Source organism: Triticum dicoccoides, chromosome 3B, assembly GCF_002162155.2.
Source record: "Triticum dicoccoides isolate Atlit2015 ecotype Zavitan chromosome 3B, WEW_v2.0, whole genome shotgun sequence".
Lineage (NCBI taxonomy): Eukaryota > Viridiplantae > Streptophyta > Magnoliopsida > Poales > Poaceae > Triticum > Triticum dicoccoides.
Window position 1 is genome coordinate 53,095,384 of NC_041385.1, and position 20,231 is coordinate 53,115,614.

At 42.5% G+C, this 20,231-nt stretch overlaps 1 protein-coding gene and 1 pseudogene across 2 annotated transcripts; one reads left to right on the forward strand and one right to left on the reverse strand.

Annotated features, from left to right (window-relative positions):
- The first annotated feature begins 7,395 nt into the window (after positions 1-7,395).
- LOC119279241 lies at positions 7,396-13,600 on the forward strand (annotated as a pseudogene).
- Positions 13,601-16,079: 2,479 nt separating this feature from the next.
- On the reverse strand, positions 16,080-20,231 carry LOC119274656 (probable pectin methylesterase CGR2). Of its 2 annotated transcripts, none has more exons than XM_037555374.1 (7): positions 20,207-20,231; positions 19,801-20,003; positions 19,636-19,675; positions 19,139-19,180; positions 17,948-18,313; positions 17,174-17,229; positions 16,080-16,563 (listed from the first exon to the last, which is right to left on the reverse strand). In XM_037555374.1, the coding sequence occupies exons 2-7, from the start codon at positions 19,921-19,923 to the stop codon at positions 16,417-16,419; spliced, it is 774 nt and encodes a 257-aa protein (XP_037411271.1). In that variant the 5' UTR covers positions 19,924-20,003; positions 20,207-20,231; the 3' UTR covers positions 16,080-16,416. The 2 variants fall into 2 exon arrangements, with proteins under 2 accessions (XP_037411271.1, XP_037411270.1); XM_037555373.1 differs by having other exon boundaries at positions 19,612-19,675.

Consider the following 20,231-nt stretch of genomic DNA (forward strand, 5'->3'; position numbering starts at 1 on the left):
GACAAAGATTCGGTGGATTATGAGGTTTTAGGACTAGTATAAGCATGACTACTACTATATTGGCTGATAAACATGTTTTTAATTAATCTTAAATTTTTTGGATTTAGTTAAGTGATTGTGATCTTGAAGCAAATTTGATGATGGATTATGAGTTTTTGATGGATTTAAGTACGCGGTTGTGATTTTGAGGAAATGGTCAAAATGTTCCATGGAGTATGGGATTTTAGGTCTAGTACATGAGAAGGTGATTATGTTGGTGGATAAACAGATTTTCAATTAATTTTGAAACACTTTAAATAGTTAAGTGATAGTCAAAGATGTTCGGTGGATTATGAGATTTTAAGTCTATTATGAGCATAGCTATATTATATTGATGGATAAACATATCTTTCGTTAGGTGATTGTCACCTTGGTGCAAATTTGACGATGGATTATGAGTTTTTGGTGGATCTACTTAGGTGATTGTGATCATGTGGAGATAGTCAAAGATGTTCGGTGGATTATTAAATTTTGGGTCTAGTATGAGCATGACTACTATTATATTGGTGGATAAACATATTTTCAATTAATCTTGAAATAATTTGAATTTAGGTAGGTGATTGTGATCTTGAAGCAAATTTACCGGTGGATTTAGTTAGGCGACTGTGATCTTGAGGAGATAGTCAAATATGTTTGGTGGATTATGAGATTTATGGTCTAGTATATGAGCATGCCTACTATTATGTTCGTGGATAAACATATCTTTAGTTAATGTTGAAAGAACTTCGATTTAGTTAGGCAATTATCATCTTGAAACAAATTTGACGATGGTTTATGAGTTTTTAGTGGTTTAGTTAGGTCACTATGATTTTGAGGAGATAGTCAAAGAAATTTATTGGATTATGAGATTTTAGGGTTAGTATGAGCATGACTACTTTTATGTTGGTGGATAAACATATCTTCAATTAATCTTGGAACAACTTCGATTTAGTTAGTTGATTATCATCTTGAAGCAAATTTGACGATGGTTTATGAGTTTTTAGTGGATTTAGTTTGGTCATTGTGGTTTTGAGAAGATAGTCAAAGGTGTTCGATGGATTATGTGTTTTTGGTGGATTTAGTTCGGTGATTGTGATCTTGAGGAGATAGTTAAAGATGTTTGGTGGATTCTGAGATTTTAAGTCTAGTATGAGCATGACTATTATATTGGTTGATAAACATATCTTTCGTTAATCCTGGAACAATCTAGATTTACTTAGGTGATTGCCATTTTGAAACGAATTTTACGATGTATTATGAGTTTTTTGTGGATCTACTTAGGTGATAGTCAAAGATGTTCTGTGGATTATGAGATTTTAGGTCTAGTATGAGCATGACTACTATTATGTTGATGGATAAATATATTTTCAATTAGTATTGGAATAATTAGGATTTAGTCATGTGATTTTGATCTTGAAACAAATTTGACGACGGATTATGAGTTTTTGATGGATTTAATTAGGTGATTGTGATCTTAAGGAGATATTAAAAAATGTTCGGTGTATTATGAGATTTTAGGTCTAGTACGTGAGAATGGTGATTATTATATTGATGGATAAACATATCTTCAATTAATCTTGGAACACTTTGGATTTAGTTAGGTAATTGTAATTTTTTAACCAAATTTCATGATGGATTATGATATCTTATCCTGGATTTAGTTAGGTGATTCTTATCTTGAGAAGATAGTCAAAGTTGTTCCATGTATTATGAGATTTGATATAATATAAACATGTCTACTGTTATATAAATTAATAAGCATATCTTCTGTTAATCTTGGGACAATTTTGATTTATTTAGGTGATTGTCATCTTGAAGCAAATTTGATGATGGATTATGAGGTTTTGATGGATTTAGTTAGGTGATTGTGATCTCGAGTAGATAGACAAATATGTTTGGTGGATTGTGAGGTTTTAGGACTAGTATGAGCATGACTACTATTGTATTGGTTGATAAACATGTTTTCAGTTAATCTTGGATTTTTTGGATTTAGTAGGGTGATTGTGATCTTGAAGCAATTTTGACGATAGATTGAGTTTTTGATGGATTTAAGTACGTGGTTGTGATTTTGAGGAGATGGTCAAAAATGTTTGACGGATTATGAGATTTTAGGTCTAGTACATGAGAATGGTGATTATGTTGGTGGATAAACATATTTTCAATTAATTTTGGAACACTTTGTATTTAGTTTAGAGATAGTGAAAGACATTTGGTGTATTATGAGTTTTTGGTGGATTTAGTTTGGTGATTGTGGTCTTTAGGAGATAGTTAAAAGATGTTTGATGGATTATGAGATTATAAGTCTAGTATGAGCATGCCTATATTATATTGGTTGATAAACATATCTTTCGTTATTCTTGGAACAATTTTGATTAAGTTAGGTGATTCTCATCTTGAAGCAAATTTGAGGATGTATTATGAGTTTTTGGTGGATCTACTTAGGTGACTGTGATCCCGAGGAGATAGTCAAAGATGTTAGGTGGATTATGAGATTTAGTTCTAGTATGAGCATGACTACTGTTATATTGGTGGATAAACATACTTTCAATTAATTTTGAAATAATTTGGATTTAGTTATGTGATCTTGATCTTGAAGCAAATTTGACGATAGGAGTTATGAGTTTTGATGGATTTAGTTAGGTGATTGTGATTTTGGGGAGATAGTAAAAAATGTTCGATGGATTATGAGATTTGATTATTCTGTTGGAGGATAAACAGTTTTTCAGATTTGATTTAATTAATCTTGGAACAATTTGGATTTAGTTAGGTGATTGTGATCTCGTTTAATTTCATGGAGTATCAAATTTTAGATTAATACATGAGAATGGGGATTATTATATTGGTGGATAAACATATCCCCAGTTGATCTTAGAACACTTTATTTACTTAGGACATTGTGATCTTTAAGCAAATTTGTTAGTGAATTATGATATTTTAGGTGGATTTAGTTACATGATTGTGATCTTGGGGAGATAGTCAAAGATGGTCGATGGATTATTACATCTTAGGTTTACTACTATTACATTGGTGGATAAACATATATTCAATTAATTCAGATCAAATTGGATTCAGTTAGCTAATTGATCTTGAAGCACATTTGATGATGGATTATAAGTTTTTGATGGATTTAGTTAGGTGATTGTGGTCTTGAGGAGTTGTCTAAAATATTTGGTGGACTGAGATTGTAGGTCTAGTACGTGGGCATTGTGACTATTATATTGATGGATAAACAGATCTTAAATTAATCTTGAAACACTTTGGATTTAGTTAGGTGATTGTGTTCGGTGGATTATGAGATTTTAGGTCTAGTACGTGAGCATGGTGATCATTATATTGGTGGATATACAGATCTTCAATTAATTTTGGAACACATTGGATTTAGTTATATGATTGTGATCTTGAAGCAGATTTATCCGTAAATTATGAGATTTTAGGTGGATTTAGTTAGGCGTTTGTGATCTTGATAAGATAGTTAAAGATGTTCGGTAGATTATGAGATTTTAAGCCTATTAGGTGAGTATGGTGATTATTGTATTACTGAATAAACAACCCTTCAAGCAACTTGTAACAATTTATATTTAGTTAGGTGCTTGTGATCTTGAACAAAAATGCACGGTGAATTACAAAATTTTTAGATTGATTTGGGTAGGTGATTATAATCTTGAGAAGATGTTAGGTGGATTATGAGTTTTTAGGGCTAATAGGTGAGCATGATGATTATTATATTACTGGATAGACAAATATTTAGTTAATCTTGGAACAATTTAGATTGTGTAAGGTGATTGTGATCCTCCACTAAATTTCATGGTGGATTATAAGATTCTAGGTGGGTTTAGTTAGGTGATTGTGCTATTGAGCCGACACTCAAAGATGTTTGATGTATTATGTGATTTTAGGTATATTATGGGCATGCCTACTTTTATATTGGTAGATTGACATATCTTCAATTAATCTTGGAAGAATTTGGATTTACTTATGTGATTTTGTTATCTTGAAGCAAATTTGACGATGGGTTATGAGTTTTTGGTGGATTTAGTTTCTAGATTGTGATCTTGAGGAGGTAGTTAAAGATCTTCGGTGGATTATGAGATTTTAAGTCTAGTATGAGCATGGCTATATTATATTGGTGGATAAACATATCTTTCGTTAGTCTTAAACAATTTGGATTCAGTTAGGCGATTGTCAATCTTGAAACAATTTGGATTCAGTTAGGTGATTGTCATCTTGAAGCAAATTTGACGATGGATTATGAGTTTTTGATGGATCTACTTAAGTGATTGTGATTTTGAGGAGATAGTCAAAGATGTTCGGTGGATTATGAGATTTTAGGTCTAGTATGAGCATGACTAGTATTATATTGGTGGATAAACATATTTTTAGTTAAATCTTGAAATAATTTGGATTTAGTTAGGTGATTTTGATCTTGAAGGAAATTTTATGATGTATTATGAGTTTTTGATTGATTTAATTAGTAGATTGTGATCTCGAGGAGATAGTAAAAAATGTTGGTTGTTTATGGGATTTGATTATTTTATTGGTGGATAAACATATTTTTAATTAATTTTTGAGGAATTTGTATTTATTAAGGTAATTATGATGTTGAACCCCATTTCACGATGGATTATAAGAGTTTAGCTAGATTCAGTTAGGTGATTGTGGTCTTTAGGGGATAGTCAAATATGTTTGGTGGATTATGAGATCTTAGGTCTACACCTAGTTTCAATGGATATGCTGGCGACCTTCGGCATCGACCTCGGCTCCAGCTTATGTTGGCGTCCCAATTGTGAGATTCTGAGCACTTCAAAGCCGCCCTGGCAAATCACCATCGTTGCGGAAGGGCATACTTTGGAACCAAAGAATCTCACTGCCAAGGTGAATTCCGAAGTATGTTGTTTTGGCCTAAACCTACAAACAACAACAACAACAACAACAAAGCCTTTAGTCCCAAACAAGTTGGGGTATGCTAGAGGTGAAACCCATAAGAATTCATGACCAACTCATGACTCTGACACATAAGATAGCAAGCTCCCACGCACCCCTGTCCATAGCTAGTTTTTTGGTGATACTCCAATCCTTCATGTCTCTCTTAACGGACTCCTCCCATGTCAAATTCGGTCTACCCCGACCTCTCTTGACATTCGCCGCACGCTTTAGCTGTCCGCTATGCACTGGAGCTTCTGAAGGCCTGCGCTGAATATGCCCAAACCATCTCCGACGATGTTGGACAAGCTTCTCTTCAATTGGTGCTACCCCAACTCTATCTCGTATATCATCATTCCGGACTCTATCCTTCCTCGTGTGGCCACACATCCATCTCAACATACGCATCTTCGCCACACCTAACTGTTGAACATGTCGCCTTCTAGTCGGCCAACACTTAGCGCCATACAACATTGCAGGTCAAACAGTCGTCCTGTAGAACTTGCCTTTTAGCTTTTGTGGCACTCTCTTGTCACAGAGAATGCCAGAAGCTTGGCGCCACTTCATCCATCCTGCTTTAATTCAATGCTTCACATCTTCATCAATACCCCCTCCTCCTGCAACATTGACCCCAAATATCAAAAGGTGTCCTACTGAGGTACCACCTGCCCATCAAGGCTAATCTTCTCCTCCTCACACCTAGTAGTACTGAAACCGCACATCATGTACTTGGTTTAGTCCTACTAAGCCTAAACCCTCTCGATTCCAAGGTTTGTCTCCATAACTCTGAACTAACTATTTACCCCCGTCCGACTATCGTCAACTAGCACGACATCATCCGCAAAGAGCATACGCCATGGGATATCTTCTTGTATATCCCTTGTGACCTCATCCATCACCAAGGCAAAAAAATAAGGCCTCAAAGCTGACCCCTGATGCAGTCCTATCTTAATCGGGAAGTCATTAGTGTCGACATCACTTGTTCGAACACTTGTCACAACATTATCGTACATGTCCTTGATGAGGGTAATGTGCTTTGCTGGGACTTTGTGTTTCTCCAAGGCCCACCACATGACATTCCGCGGTATCTTATCATAGGCCTTCTCCAAGTCAATGAACACCATATGCAAGTCCTTCTTTTGCTCCCTATATCTCTCCATAAGTTGTCGTACCAAGAAAATGGCTTCCATGGTCGACCTCCCAAGCATGAAACCAAATTGATTTTTGGTCATGCTTGTCATTCTTCTTAAGCGGTGCTCAATGACTCTCTCCCATAGCTTCATTGTATGGCTCATCAGCTTAATTCCACGGTAATTAGTACAGCTCTGAACACCCGCCCTTGTTCTTGAAGATTGGTACTAATATACCCCGTCTCCATTCTTCTGGCATCTTGTTTGCCCGAAAAATGAGCTTGAAAAGCTTGGTTAGCCATACTATCGCTATGTCCCCGAGGCCTTTCCACACCTCAATGGGGATACAATCAGGACCCATCACCTTGCCTTCTTTCATCCTTTTTAACGCCTCCTTGACCTCAAACTCCTGGATTCGCCGCACAAAAGGCGTGTCGGTCTCATCAAAGGAGTCGTCCAGTTGAATGGTAGAACTCTCATTCTCCCCATTGAACAACTTGTCAAAGTACTCCCGCCATCTATGCTTAATCTCTCCGTCCTTGATGCATTTGACTTGGCCAGTATCCCTCGTCTTCCTCTCTCGAATCTTGGCCATCTTATAGATGTCCCTTTCACCTTCCTTTGTGCCTAACCGTTGGTAGAGGTCCTCATATGCCCGAACCCTCGCTTCATTGACAGCTCGCTTTGCGCCCTTCTTCGCCATCTTGTACTTCTCTATGTTGTCCGTACTCCTATCTAGGTATAGGCGTCTGAAGCAATCTTTCTTCTTTTTAATCGCTTTCTGGACAACATCATTCCACCACCAGGTATCCTTATCTTCGCTTTTCCTCCCCTTGGACACTCCAAACTCCTCTGATGCCACCTTACAAATGCAAGTCGCCATCTTCATCCACACATTGTCCGCATCCCCTCCTTCCTCCCAAGGGCCCTCCTGAACAAAATCCGTAGCGATCATTGAGTGAAGAGCCTACTTCCAAGTTCTGCATGGCTGGTTGCGAATGCACCGAGGGCTTGGAGTATCACACCAGATTCTTGTACATTCTTACTACAGATACGATTAACATGAGAGATAAAACAACTCTGAATCTGAACAGCAATGGAAGTCGAATCAGCAACTAGCTGCGGCCTGTATCTTGTTCAGCACCATCATACAGAATCATCACTCGCCAGTAGCCTTCTGGTAGAGCCAAATGCAGAGTCAGAGGGCATCAAGCAAAACAAGGCCCGGAGTATACACTGCAGCATCCTAGTGAGGCATGACGCTGCTGGAAGGCCCCGTATTGAGAACTGAGAACACAATACAACGGTATATGAAGTCCAAGGCTGATTGGTGGACAAATGTCGTGAGCATATCCGGCGTGGTGCTACAGTTGACAAGACTGTCTGCCGCCAAAATCTTGGAAGGTTAACTCATTTGTGGTTGAAGGCAGAACAAGAGAGGCAACACAACTACTTGAAAGATGGGCCATATGTGACACCTGAAGAAGCAGTTGCTATTTATCCAACTATTTCCTGTGCACATCTTTGGCACAAGGTCCATGAAAGTGTTGCTATGGATCTTTGCCAAGTTCTGGGTCAGGAGTTGGATGCGCTGGAGATTGAGAGAGTACAGAAGGAGACAATACATCCAAGGAAGAGTTGCAAGATGAACAGTTCATGTGCAGATTTCCCTTTTGCTGCACATAGATGGCAGATGTCCAAACCAAGCTTAGTTTGTGAGTCAAAGGATGTCTTCGATCAGAAAGCCAGTAACAAGCACTGGATTGATGTGCAACCAAGATGGGGAGACTACAATTCACACGACATAGAACGTTACGCAAGAGCAAAATTTATGGACTACACAACACATAATTTGTCCATCTACCGTTCTCGGACCGGTATGATTTTGAGTGTCCACTGATTATCAATTTCTTGCCTTGTCTGAGTCTTCTGTGCTTAATGTTGATTAATATTAATTGCAGGGGTGATGATTGGACTTGATCTAGTTTATAATTTGCACTCTGCTTTTGGTAAGTGGTTCCCCGGGTCAAAGCCCCTCCTTCAGCAAGCACTGAACAAGATCATGAAGGTAATAACCATGCTAACTGTAACAAATCTAGATATCTCTGTTGTAGTAAAAAATGTCTTAGTTAATACAGTAAATGACATGCTTGTTTATTTTCTCTTTTGACAGTTAAATCATGCTCTGTATGTGCTGAGGGAGAGAATAAGAAAGGGTCTTCAGTTGTATTCATCTGAACCCACCGCCCACTGAGCCATATCTGTCTTCATAGAACTACGGTACGGAGATATATTCAGCAATCAAATCGTATGGTTTGTGGATGACACAAATGTCTATCGTGTTACCATTCACAAAACCGAGGGTAACATGACGGCGAAACCAATCAATGGTGCTATCTTTATTTTCAATCCAAGAACTGGTCAACCAACTATTTCTGAAGGTTTTTTCCCTTTGTTTTGCTTTTAGTTCTAGTTTTCTTGCAATTATGGCATACTGCACAGTATCACAACTTGGAAGACTTGAATGAAAATGCATTATAATCTGCAGGTCATCCACACAAGTGTATGGGCAGGACAAAGCAAGTTATTGTGACAAGGAAGGGTATGTTGGATCCCTTGGAAGTCAAAGCCAATTATTGTGACAAGGGTATGAGCAAGCAGCATTTGCATCGAAGACAGATTTGCGTGTCAGGGCCATCTCTGCTATGAACCTGTATTTCCGTTTCAACCACATTTATGTTAACTCGGATGATATAAAAGTCAGAGGAGCAATTTATGTTCTTTGATTTGCCCATAAAATCGCCAAATAACAACGGTCAAACTGGCTATACTTACATCATGCCAAAGAATATATTGAAGAATTTGATATGCATAGCAGATCTACGGACACAGGTTGCAGGTTTCCTGTATGGGCTGAGTCCACGGGATAATCCTCAAGTCAAGGAGATGAGATGCATATCCATTCCGCCACAGCATGGAAGTCACCAAATGGTGACTTTGCCGGCGAATCTACCAGAGCATGAGATCCTTGCTGACTTCGAGCCGTTGGGACCCAGCCGAATGAAGCTCCTGAGCTATCACCTCAAGTTAGTCTCCTACCATTTGTATCTTCAAATGTAACCTTGTGATTCATATCCAAAATCAAAATTAAGTACTCCCTCCGGTCCATATTAATTGTGGAACGCATCACATAATACAGGGCCACGCCTGCGGACCTGAAAAGCTCTCTTGCCCGTGCCGCTCTCACGGGCGGCAAGGCGAACCCTAGCTACCGTCGGCCAGCGACCCTCCCTCCCACTTGCTGGCGTGGGTGGCGGCGGGGCCTTCTTCCCCTTCTCCCATGGCTTCCGGCGGCGCGGGACGCAGGGCCGCGGTGTGGAGCGCGTCGTTCGCGCGGGACGGCGCGACGGCGACCCGAGCGGCGTGCCGGTGGCGCGGCCGTGCGGCGGAGCGGCGGCGACTGCGTGGTTCTGGAGGCGCGCGCTTGGGCGTGGGGCAGGCGAGGTGGCTGGCTGCTTCAAGGCTTCCTCGTCAGATCCCGGCGACAAGGGTCGCGGGCTGCGGCGGCGCGGGCTGGCGGCGGTGTCCGGCTAGGCTGGGCCGACCTCTATCATGGTGAGGCGTGCCGGCTGGTGCGCTGGTGGCGGGGCATAGCTGTATGGGCACGGAGGCTGCAGATCTGGTTGTGGTTGCGGCATCGCCCGTGCGGTCGATGCGGGTGGTGGTGGCGGTGGTCTCCGGGAGGGGGCGGCGGCGGTTGTCGGCCAAATCAGCTGGGATCTGGCCCATGGCCGTCGGTGGGCGGTTTGGGGCTGTCCCTCAGAGTCTCGGCGGGGATGTGGGCTGCCACGGCGTGGTGGTGGCTCATGGCGGTGGTCTGGATCGTGTCACGGCGGCGGCTGGTCATGTCCAAGAGCGGCGTCGGCCGTCGGTGAGCGGCCTTTTTCGACCTTCGATTCCTCCCCTCGTCGTCCGGGCTCTACCTTCGTATTAGGGCTGGACCGCTCCCAGTTGCGGTCCATTGCTCGTCTTGCGCCCGTGGCTGCGAGACAGAGCTCGTCTCGCGCCCGGCAGCAGGACCGAGCTCGTCTCGTGCCCGGCAGCAGGACCGACCTCGTCTCGCGCCTGGCAGCAGGACTGAGCTTGTCTTGCACCCGGTGCAGCAGGATGGGTGATGGAGGCCTTTTTTGGGCCGGCCCTTTGGGTCCCGGCGCCAGGGGCCGTCCAGGGGTGTGTAAAGGAGCGACCTTTCCACTCATCTCTTTGGTTGGGGTAGCGACGGGCCTCGGGTGCGGTGGTGTCAAGGTCTTGGATGCCGGGGCGGCGGCCTTGGTGGTGGTAGCGCGGTGCTCGTGGGCAGAGGCTGTGGCTTGGTGCTGCCCGGTGACCATGGCCGTGTGGGCGGCATGGTGGCAGGGGTGTGGCGTTCGGTGGCGGTGAGTGTTTGCTGGGGTGAAAACCTGTTCTATCCTCGGACGGACCGGCGGCGGCGTAGCGCGTTACCTTCTAGAAGGCGTCGTCGCGGCTCTCACCGGTCATCGTGTCGCTCCAGAGGAAACTCTGACCCCCGGGTCAGGCGGTGGCGGCGCGCTAGCGTCGTAACCTTCTTGGAGGCGCCGCCTTGGAGCTCACGGTTTGTCATATGCGGCTTCATCTCTTTGCGGTGGTGTGTTCCCGGTGGAGGTCCTTGATTGCTCTTGTAGTGTTAGGGGTGGTGTTGCTGCGCTCAGCGCCTATGTATCCCGCCTTGGGTGTGTGCGTGTGTTGTCGTGGGGTGTGCTTGTACTTGGGCTGTGGTTGATCTGTGCTTTATATATAAAGCGGGGCGAAAGCCTTTTTCGGTATATTAATTGTCGCTGATTTAGTTCAAATGTCCAAGGAGTAGCTGAATTTGAGTGCACAATTCTGTAATTCCTGATCAAGCAGATTTATACCTTTCCATGAGTGGCTAATTGTCTCTCCTTGGACATTTAAATTCTGATGAATGTGAATATTAAAATGCATGTTATACAAAATTTAATCTTTCCAAGTCACACTGCACTGTACATACAAATTTATTATTTTCTTGCACATTTTAGAAGTGTTTTTTTTTTTTGCCTGGGATAGTTTCAGTGCCGAATTGTTGTTTCTGTTGTTTTGGGCACATTCTGGTAGTAGTCCATTTTTGCCTGTGAGCCGGTGTCTCTACTGAACTGTATTTTGTAGTTTCTTGCACATTCTGTTGTTTCTTTCTTGCACACAAGTCTCATATACTGAACTGTTTGTTCTGTTTTTCCCTGCAGGATTTGGCATGACATGCTAAAATTTTGGAGAAGAACAAGGCGTGACATGGTGAAAAGTGCATCATTTGACCTCCGGTTAACATCTTGGGTCAGTTGTTATGTTTGTCAAACTGAATCGTTATCGTCAAGTGGATGTTTTGCTTGGTGTTATCATCCTTTTACTCTTTGATGCTTTGTGATTTGAGCTTCTTTGTTGAAGCTTAATGTGTTATGTTCATCTGGTTGCTCTTCTTAAGATTGGAGCACTTGCAGATTTCTGTTGCTAGATTAAGTTTTACTATGCCGGTCATTGGTTGGTTATATATTTCTGTCAGTCAGTTTTGTGCCTGAGAGCAAATCAGTTGTTCTGGACCTTGTCAAACCTCAGCTATTGCTTGAGCCAGTTCTGGGATGGTGACGCCTTGAAGAATCTGGTCAAAGCAAGCCAGGACATCACTCATTGCCACGTAATAACCACCCCCACTCCCATCATTTGATCATCAATGAAACAGTACTGCAGCATCAAGATTACTACTGTAACCATCTTGGCACTGACGATGATGGCTCACACCTGTTAGATCTTATCAATATGAGCCTCCTGATCTTATGCACAACCCTTCACGACACAGGACCGGCTTTGCTGTTCCGAGCCTCGTTGCGGCCCCATGGAAACCAACACCTGACAGCAATAGCAGTGGATGTTTCTTCTTTGTGACGAGTTGTTTTGACAGTAACTTAGATTATGAGGTAATGAATGGTTTCACATCACTTATATATCTCGCGGATACTTTGATCGCCTCAAAGCATTGGTTTGTCGATAAACTGTTAGGCATGCAAATGTACCAGATTAAGGGAAAGTAAGGCAACTTACCTTATGATGAAAAATCTGTGTTGGTCCCAAGCAAAACGTTGTACAAAAATGCAGTAGCAGTTGCGGGCATGTCAAACAAGTGATTTGATTTGGTTTGCAGCAGAAGACTGAAAAAGAATGTTCCTTGAGAACTTGGAATAAGTGATGGTAACTGAGAATTATATCACGCCAAAAAAACTAAGAATTATATCAGTAATTGTAACTGTCCTGGGATGATAAGCAGTTGCACTGTCGCCTCAGCTATTGTTTCTGTTTCTGTGAGCATCGATCATATAATTACGCAGCAGAGACTGTCTTCTCAGTTTCTGAATGCAAGCAGTGTAGCTAGCCCACTGAAAGTTAGCAGGTAGCCAATCTGCTACTCCCTCCGTCCGAAAAAGCTTGTCCCAAGCTTGTCCCCCGAATGGATATATCTAGCGCTAAATTGATGCTAGATACATCCATTTGAGGGACAAGCTTTTTTGGATGGAGGGAGTACTTCGGTAATTTGTGTCTGTTAATACTGACTAGTAACTGCTATACCAATGTAGCTTATTTTTGTGCTCTGTACTAGTGCACTGCGACTTAAATAAGAATCTGGGAAAAAATTGTTATGCTCCCAGTAAACTTATGTATTTTCTGTTAATAATCTTGAGAAAGTGTACAAAGCGTCGTCCATGTTTACCATCAGTTTGCTCCCAACTGTGTCATACTCCCTCCGTCTGGAATTACTTGTCGCAGAAATGGAGAAGTAGTTAATTTTTCGCCCACATCTAGTAGAAGATCCATGCTCCATGCTGTCCATCAGAGTATTTTTTTTGGGGAGTATGCTATTTTTCCATGTTCCTGCTCCATGCTAGAAGAATTGGATCGCGTTGCCCTTTATTTTCTGAAACTTTCCCAATGACATGAGTTTCTTGTTGGTAACTCAATAAAACAATCTGTTATTATGTGACATGATTCCATACAGGGAATGAAGATTGCTTTATTTGTTAATAGTAACAATTACAGTGAGTTTTTTGTGTGTTCTCCAGGCACTGGCATCATTGGGCCAGCAGTCTGAAGGTAGAGGAAATCTATAGCAATGGAAGGTATCCCACTAAACCCACATATCCCACTTAATAATAAGTTGGTTTTGACAGGCATCCCACGCCAGAGACCTGACGTCACCGGCACATCACCTTTACCTCGTGATCGAATATTCTCATGGCCATGGAGGAGAGGCGGCGAGCGGAGAAGGCCGAGGAGGGGCTGAGGACGGACATGTAGCTTAGCTGCTGGGGCCCCCAAATTAGGAGTACTAGCAGCTGGGGGTGTTGAGTTCGTTGCAGCTTGTGCTTATGTTATGTGACAATCCCCAGACGATCGGTTGTAAAGATACCATGATGATGACGATGATGAAAATTTTGGCTATGAGTTTACATCACCCTCTATGTTCATGTGCTTCTATGACTAGTTTCCGAACAAAAGGCGAACGGCCAATCTTTATCAAGAGAGGAAGAAAGTTCAGAGTTTCACAGGGAGAGTAACTCAGCAAAGCAAGCAGACAGGCATACTCATTCATTCGGAATCACCACGCATCTAACACGGTAATTGCCTTTGGCTCCTAGGAGCCAAAACAGCGCGTCCGCGTATATAGTTCTGTATTGCAGGGGTCAATGGTGCAATAGTAGTGCAGTTGATCTGGCCATCGTAAAATCAATCAAATTATGACTATCTATCTATGCCTGCTGAATGACAGAGTCGAAAGAAGAAGAGAAATGCATGGGACCCAATTCAGAAGACATAGATTGCCTCGACGTTGTCGATGAGAATTCCCTCAAGTCCAAGGAATACCTGTGGGCGCTGTACGAGTACTGGTGCGAGTATCATGAGCTATCGCGCGGCCCTGCCGAGATGCGCCGCCGGTTCAAGACATTTAGCAAGACGGCGAGGCGTGTGCATGAAGTCAACAAGTCGGGCGCGAGCTACAAGTTAAGACTCAACCAGTTTGCAGATATGAGCCTGGCAGAGATCAAGAGGCATTTTCCTCTGATGCGGCCGGATCATTTGGGTTAGGGTTCCTAGCTAGTTAGATCATTTGAGTTCAATAAAAGCTGTATTTCCTGCATCTGGTACGTGCTGCTGCATGTGTATTGGAGGAACATCTTGCGCTTCTTTGCGTGGAGGAGTAAATCGCACTCCTGGTCAACTTCTCAAACATTTTCAGTGTGCTTTTTCTAGGGTAGGGTGAAGACAGTTCAGCCTAGAAATCGTGTGAATTATGCAGATGGGCACTATTATGTAGATCATGTAAATAAAAGCTACTCCCTCCGTTCGGAATTACTTGTTGAAGAAATCGATGTATCTAGACGTATTTTAGTTCTAGATACATTCATTTTTGCGACAAGTAATTCCGGACGGAGGGAGTAGAAAGCTTAAAGGATTCATTATGACGAAATTGAGTGTTCGTAGCAGCCATCCTGCACACAACATCACTAGAGCATACGTGCTACTGACGAAAATGTAAGAAATAATGCTGGCTAGCTGCTGCTGACGCTCCTAATTCATGCCAAATCAGTGAAATCTCGAGGTGACCACACCAGCAACATCATCGCTCTATTTAACTAAACGTACTCCCTCTATACCAAAATATAAGACGTTTTGCAGTTCAATTTAAACTGCAAAAACCTTTTATATTTTGGTACATAGGTAGTACTATAGTACTGTAAATCATTGATCCAGTATGTTTCTCTGTGGTCCTAAACCACAGAACCGTACTATACAACACCCAGAGGGCCAGAGGTCATCCATACCATACACCCAGGTCAAGAAGAAGAAGAAGAAGAAGAAGAAGAAGAAGAAGAAAGACCCGGAAACGAGAGACGATGATGATCCATTAACTCCATCACAGGACCGCGCCGTGGCTGGCCGGAGGAGCGGCGGCAAACCCTAGTTGACTGGAGTCGTCAGGGCTGCCAGTGAGGCGGACGTAGTAGTACTGAGAGGCCGATGGCGAGTCGCTGTCGAGGAAGGGGTTGTCTCCGGTGTCCGTCCGCCACCCGCCTTCCGCGTAGTGGAGGATGATGGCCCTGTACAGGAACGGCAGCAAGCCTTCCATGACTCTAGTGTTTGTTTTTCTTCTCGTATATGGGCGCAGAAGGAAAGGATAGAGGCAAAGGATTGTCGTACGGGGTTTTATAAACAGGCAGAGATATGTGTTAAGATGTGCTTTGAGTCTTAGCTAATCAAGGTTAGTGGATGATTATGGCCTTGCTTAGCTTGCAAACGGAAATGGTCAATGAGAGGAGGAGACATGGGTGATGATGATGGTGATGGGTTGGGTTGCATGCCTCTGGAGGAAATGAATTTTGTGAGGGCCGGCAAGATGATGTCTACACTTCAAGAGAGGACAAGATGCAATTTCAAATGTATGCGACAGGTATGGAATATTTGAATATGCATGCTCACAAGAACAAACAAAGAACAAATCTGTTGGTTCTGGTTCAGGGAAGACCAATCCAAAGAACAAAATATAACACAGATATTTGGCGTGAAAACAAAGGACATCTTACCTCACCTCATGACATAGTCTAATGGGGTTGGTTATCCACTGTTGTTAGTGAAGCTTCAAACTAGGACCTCAACTAAACCTGCCATTGCAAACATACTAGAGTATATCTACGCTTAAAACCCATGTCGGGTAAACCATCCTTCTCAAGTACTCCCTCCGTCCCAAAATTCTTGTCTTAGATTTGCCTAGATATGGATGTATCTAATACTCAGACGTGACTTGATACATCCGTATTTAGACAAATCTAAGACAAGAATTTTAGGACGAAGGGAGTATCTGAATTAGTCCACCTCAAGCATCATCCAAATTACGATAATGACACCCATCCAAGTAACAAGAAAGGGACATGACACATGACAATCAGCCTCCCTTGGGAGGAGTTTACATTTGACACCCAATAATGTAACACAATAGTACAACAGTGTAGTAAAGTTCTAGCATATATATCTGTCGTCTGACCTTGCTTGCTTAATATAACACATAATTTAATCTCCAGAAAGAATCTTTCTAGCAACAGGTGGTAAAGCCTCTCTACACAAGCTACCTACGGCAGAAGGGCTGGCTCTCTTCGTGTGACACAGTTCCTCCGCACAGAGTCGGCGGGGGATGATATTGCTTACAAAAACGGTGTGGCGGTGATCCAAGGTGTCATGGATAGACGTTACCCTGATCAGCAGCAAGATACTATGAGTTGAGGTGGAAGATTTGACAGTCCGGTTCGTAGTTGCCCTTGGAAGCCGCCTGCTCAAACTTCTTCAATGGCCCTTCGTTCTCTGTCAAGCCTGTCTGGATAAAGTAGCGCGTCCACCACGAATTACTGCGCAACTTTGCCTGTCAACAACACAAAACACAGCAGGTGTTGTCACTTGTCAGTCAAGGCCTCTATGTAGCCTGGATCGAAAATTATCATCAGAATTTCAAAGCCTTCAGTCAGGCGCAATTTATTCTATAGGTTCTGGAACATGTGAATACTTGCACTACAAATCTACAACAGCTACAGACAAATCTCACAATCAATAGCACAAATGTACAGCTATGCTGCTGTGTGACACAGTAGGTCAGAAAAATTGGTAAACATATGAGATGATGAGAAGCAACTTCATTAATGATGTCATCATATATCCAAAGAACAAAATGTCAAACAAACAAAATTAGGTAAAGCACAAGCACACATCCCTGGGCTGTTATTAATCCATAAGACTATAGGATAAACACATAACTCTTCAATAATTTGTAATGACTCCTTTTTGGATCATGACTATAGGATAAACACATAACTCTTCAGTAATTTGTAATGACTCCTTTTTGGATCATGAGCATGTAATGTGTTCAATTTGTTTATTAGCTTGAGCTCAGTAAAGTGGACACTATGAGCTTTAAGTCATATAGGAACCATTTCTTAAGGCCAGCATGCCAGCAAATAGAAGTCATTTGTACATACCGGTCTTCCAAATTTCGGAAGCTCGGAAACTTTAGCCTTCTGCTGTCCTGGATTGCCTGGATAAGAGTAACAGAAATAAATATTAGCTCAGAAATTATATATCATCCACCAGAACTAGTAAATCGTGCACAGATACCACAGAATTAATGAACATTAAATAATACACTGTATAAGTACGAACATCAAACCCTACTACTATTCCCTAAGAAGTCAAAAAAGAGAGGCATTTCAGGACATGCATGGCCAAACTTTCTGCAGTTTGGCACCAATATGTTTACAAGCATCTATACTAGACACGAAGGAACTGTAGATTTGATTAGGAAAGTATTTCCATAGAACTATAATTGTTGGGCTCTACACCTATATTATGACAGAAACTAGTGGTCAAATTTGTGTTTTGTGGGCTATGTTATATCCAAAACATCACTGGTATGTTACTTAATAACGGTATTATCAGAAATAAGTTCGAGGGGAGCCATCCTCAAATATTGGCAGGACCAAGACAACAGTAAATAAAAAGAAGCAAAACTATCATCTGATAAGAAAATTATCAGAAGTAAATTACTCCCTCCGTTCACTTTTATAAGTCGTTTCAGACAGCTGAAAATGAACTGATTTGCATGTTGTCTGAAATGTCTTCAAGGACTTATAAAAGTGAACAGAGGGAGTATCTTTTACTCTGAAGACGAACAGATACATGTAACTATATGTCAAATGAAGGTCCTCCCACAGAAAAGGAAGTAAATGTCTCAAATTGAAAAGAAAAGGACATACCAGTAAAGATAACAAGGCCATCAGTGGAGACCCTTGCTAAATCAGGAAGTGTTTTGTTCAGATACCTTGGGGTCAGATAATCCAAAGCATCTGACACGACAACAAGGTTAAAAGAATCTGGGCGGTATGGAAGAGAGAACTTGATATCAGACAAACGGACAAAGCCCTTGCGCACAAGGCTTTTGCAGCTACTATCAGCATCGTCCAAATCATAAGGCTCCACTCCCCATGCTTCCTTCCCTTCTTTCAACAAGTTAGAAACTACTGTACAACTATCTGGGCCTACATGGAGAACCTTCTGCATAGCACTGCCATACGCCTTTTTAAGATAAGGAAGTGCCTGGATAACTTCTGATGTGCAAGAACCTGGATGCAAATGCAAAACAAAGGAGGTAAGTAAAGGAGGACCATACAATTCCTACCAGTCATGATCTGGGAAACAAAATACAAAGAAGACAGTAACACACAACACAATGAGATCAACCAAACACCAATGTTCACTGAAGACCAGGCCACTGTAAAATATCTGTGTTGGCCTGTAACAAGCTGATAATTAACCATTTCTGAGATAGTTTATTATAACTTTGGGGATTCGCTACTTGGCTATTCTGATGATTATGATAACAGAGTAAACAAGGATAACAAATTTCCTGATTAGAGTGAACCACCAAACAAAATTATGTTGGTAAGATACAGTTTCCTTGTTGTGTGAGGATATTAACTATTCACTATCACATCTCCTAGTGAAAACTAAAGACAACCCAGTAACAAACAAAACTAGGAGGCTAGAAGAACAAACATAGGAGTCAAAATGCAGTATAGGCCCAGGACGAGGACACTCCTATTATCAAATCAACACACATAATGTGGATGTCTCATGTGAGCATCATGTGCTGTAGTGCTATTAAACAATGATACAGCAACAGAATATATCAATATAATATCTTCAATGCAAATTATGGTACTTGTAGCAAAACAGTTTGAAACAATAACTGCACAATACATTATAGCGAGAGTTAACTTGAATCAAACAGCAAAGGGAACAGTTTAGAGTTAAAAGGGAACAGTTTAACAACATATCCAACTCGCAAGTTCAGGAGGCACAATTCAGAAACTTTCATCAGGGCACTCTATAAATAAGAGTAGGAATCGGCTTGACACACAGAACAGCGACATAAAAGAATTATATACCTTCAGCTCTGCTCACAGATTCTCTGCTCGTAACAGCTACACCTGGCCATTGGAGAAAGAGTCAAAACAAGAAGTATTAGATCACAATATTTACATCTTTCTCATTGAGATCAGACCACAAACCAGTAACTTCAATCATAAAGTATATCCATAACACCATATAACAGTCCTAGAAACCCCAACACTGTTTGAGCATGTGACAACGAGTTTACGTTCGAATGAAGTGTGTATGAACAATTAATCTATAAACAGCAGGTACAGTACAATTCTACTCTAGACACATTACCACAATAACATCATTACAAGCACCCTACTCTCAAATTCAGTATCCAGTTGCTAACTGAAACAAGTTCAGTTGAAAGCAGAGCAGAGAACAGAGAAACAGAGCTGCTTCATGGCACTGCTGCTGTTTTGCCAGCCATTTTGCAATCTACACAGCAATTACAGAGACACACGGCAAGGAAAACGCGTACCGAAGCTGGGAATTTGCAACCCACCTGAGCCACTGTTGAAGTAGACGATGAGAATAATCACTCCCTGCAAACAAACAAACAAACAAACGAACAAGCAGCAGCAGAAGCGTCGTTAGCATTCAGCCAAACAGGCGTAGAAGACCGAACAGTGTAGAATCCCAAACACCAGTGAGGGGGGAAGGTGATTACCAGGGCGAGCAGTGCCATGGTGAGCACGGAGGGCGAGCGCGACTTGTGGTGGAGCAGGCTGGCGACGGTGGGCAGGCCCCCGTCCGAGCCCCGGCGGCCGGGGTTCACCGCCCTCCTCGACATCCTCCGCTCCTTGGTCCCCACCCTGACCGACCGGATCGATCCGCTCGGCCAAGCTTCTCCCCTCTCCCTCCTCGATCACCCTGCGCCGACGAGTCGCGTTGTCAGATTGAAACAGTTCGCACCGACAAAAAACCTAAGAGAAACGAACTCCCGCAATGCCGCGGGCGACGCGCAGGCAGATCGATCGGCCGCGACTGGGCCTGGGCTCAGCGCGCGCCGCGGGCTCGAACGGGAACCCCGGGAACCCCGGCGACTGCTGCGGGGGGGAGGAGAGGGTGGGTACCTGTAACGGCGGCGGCGGCGGTGCC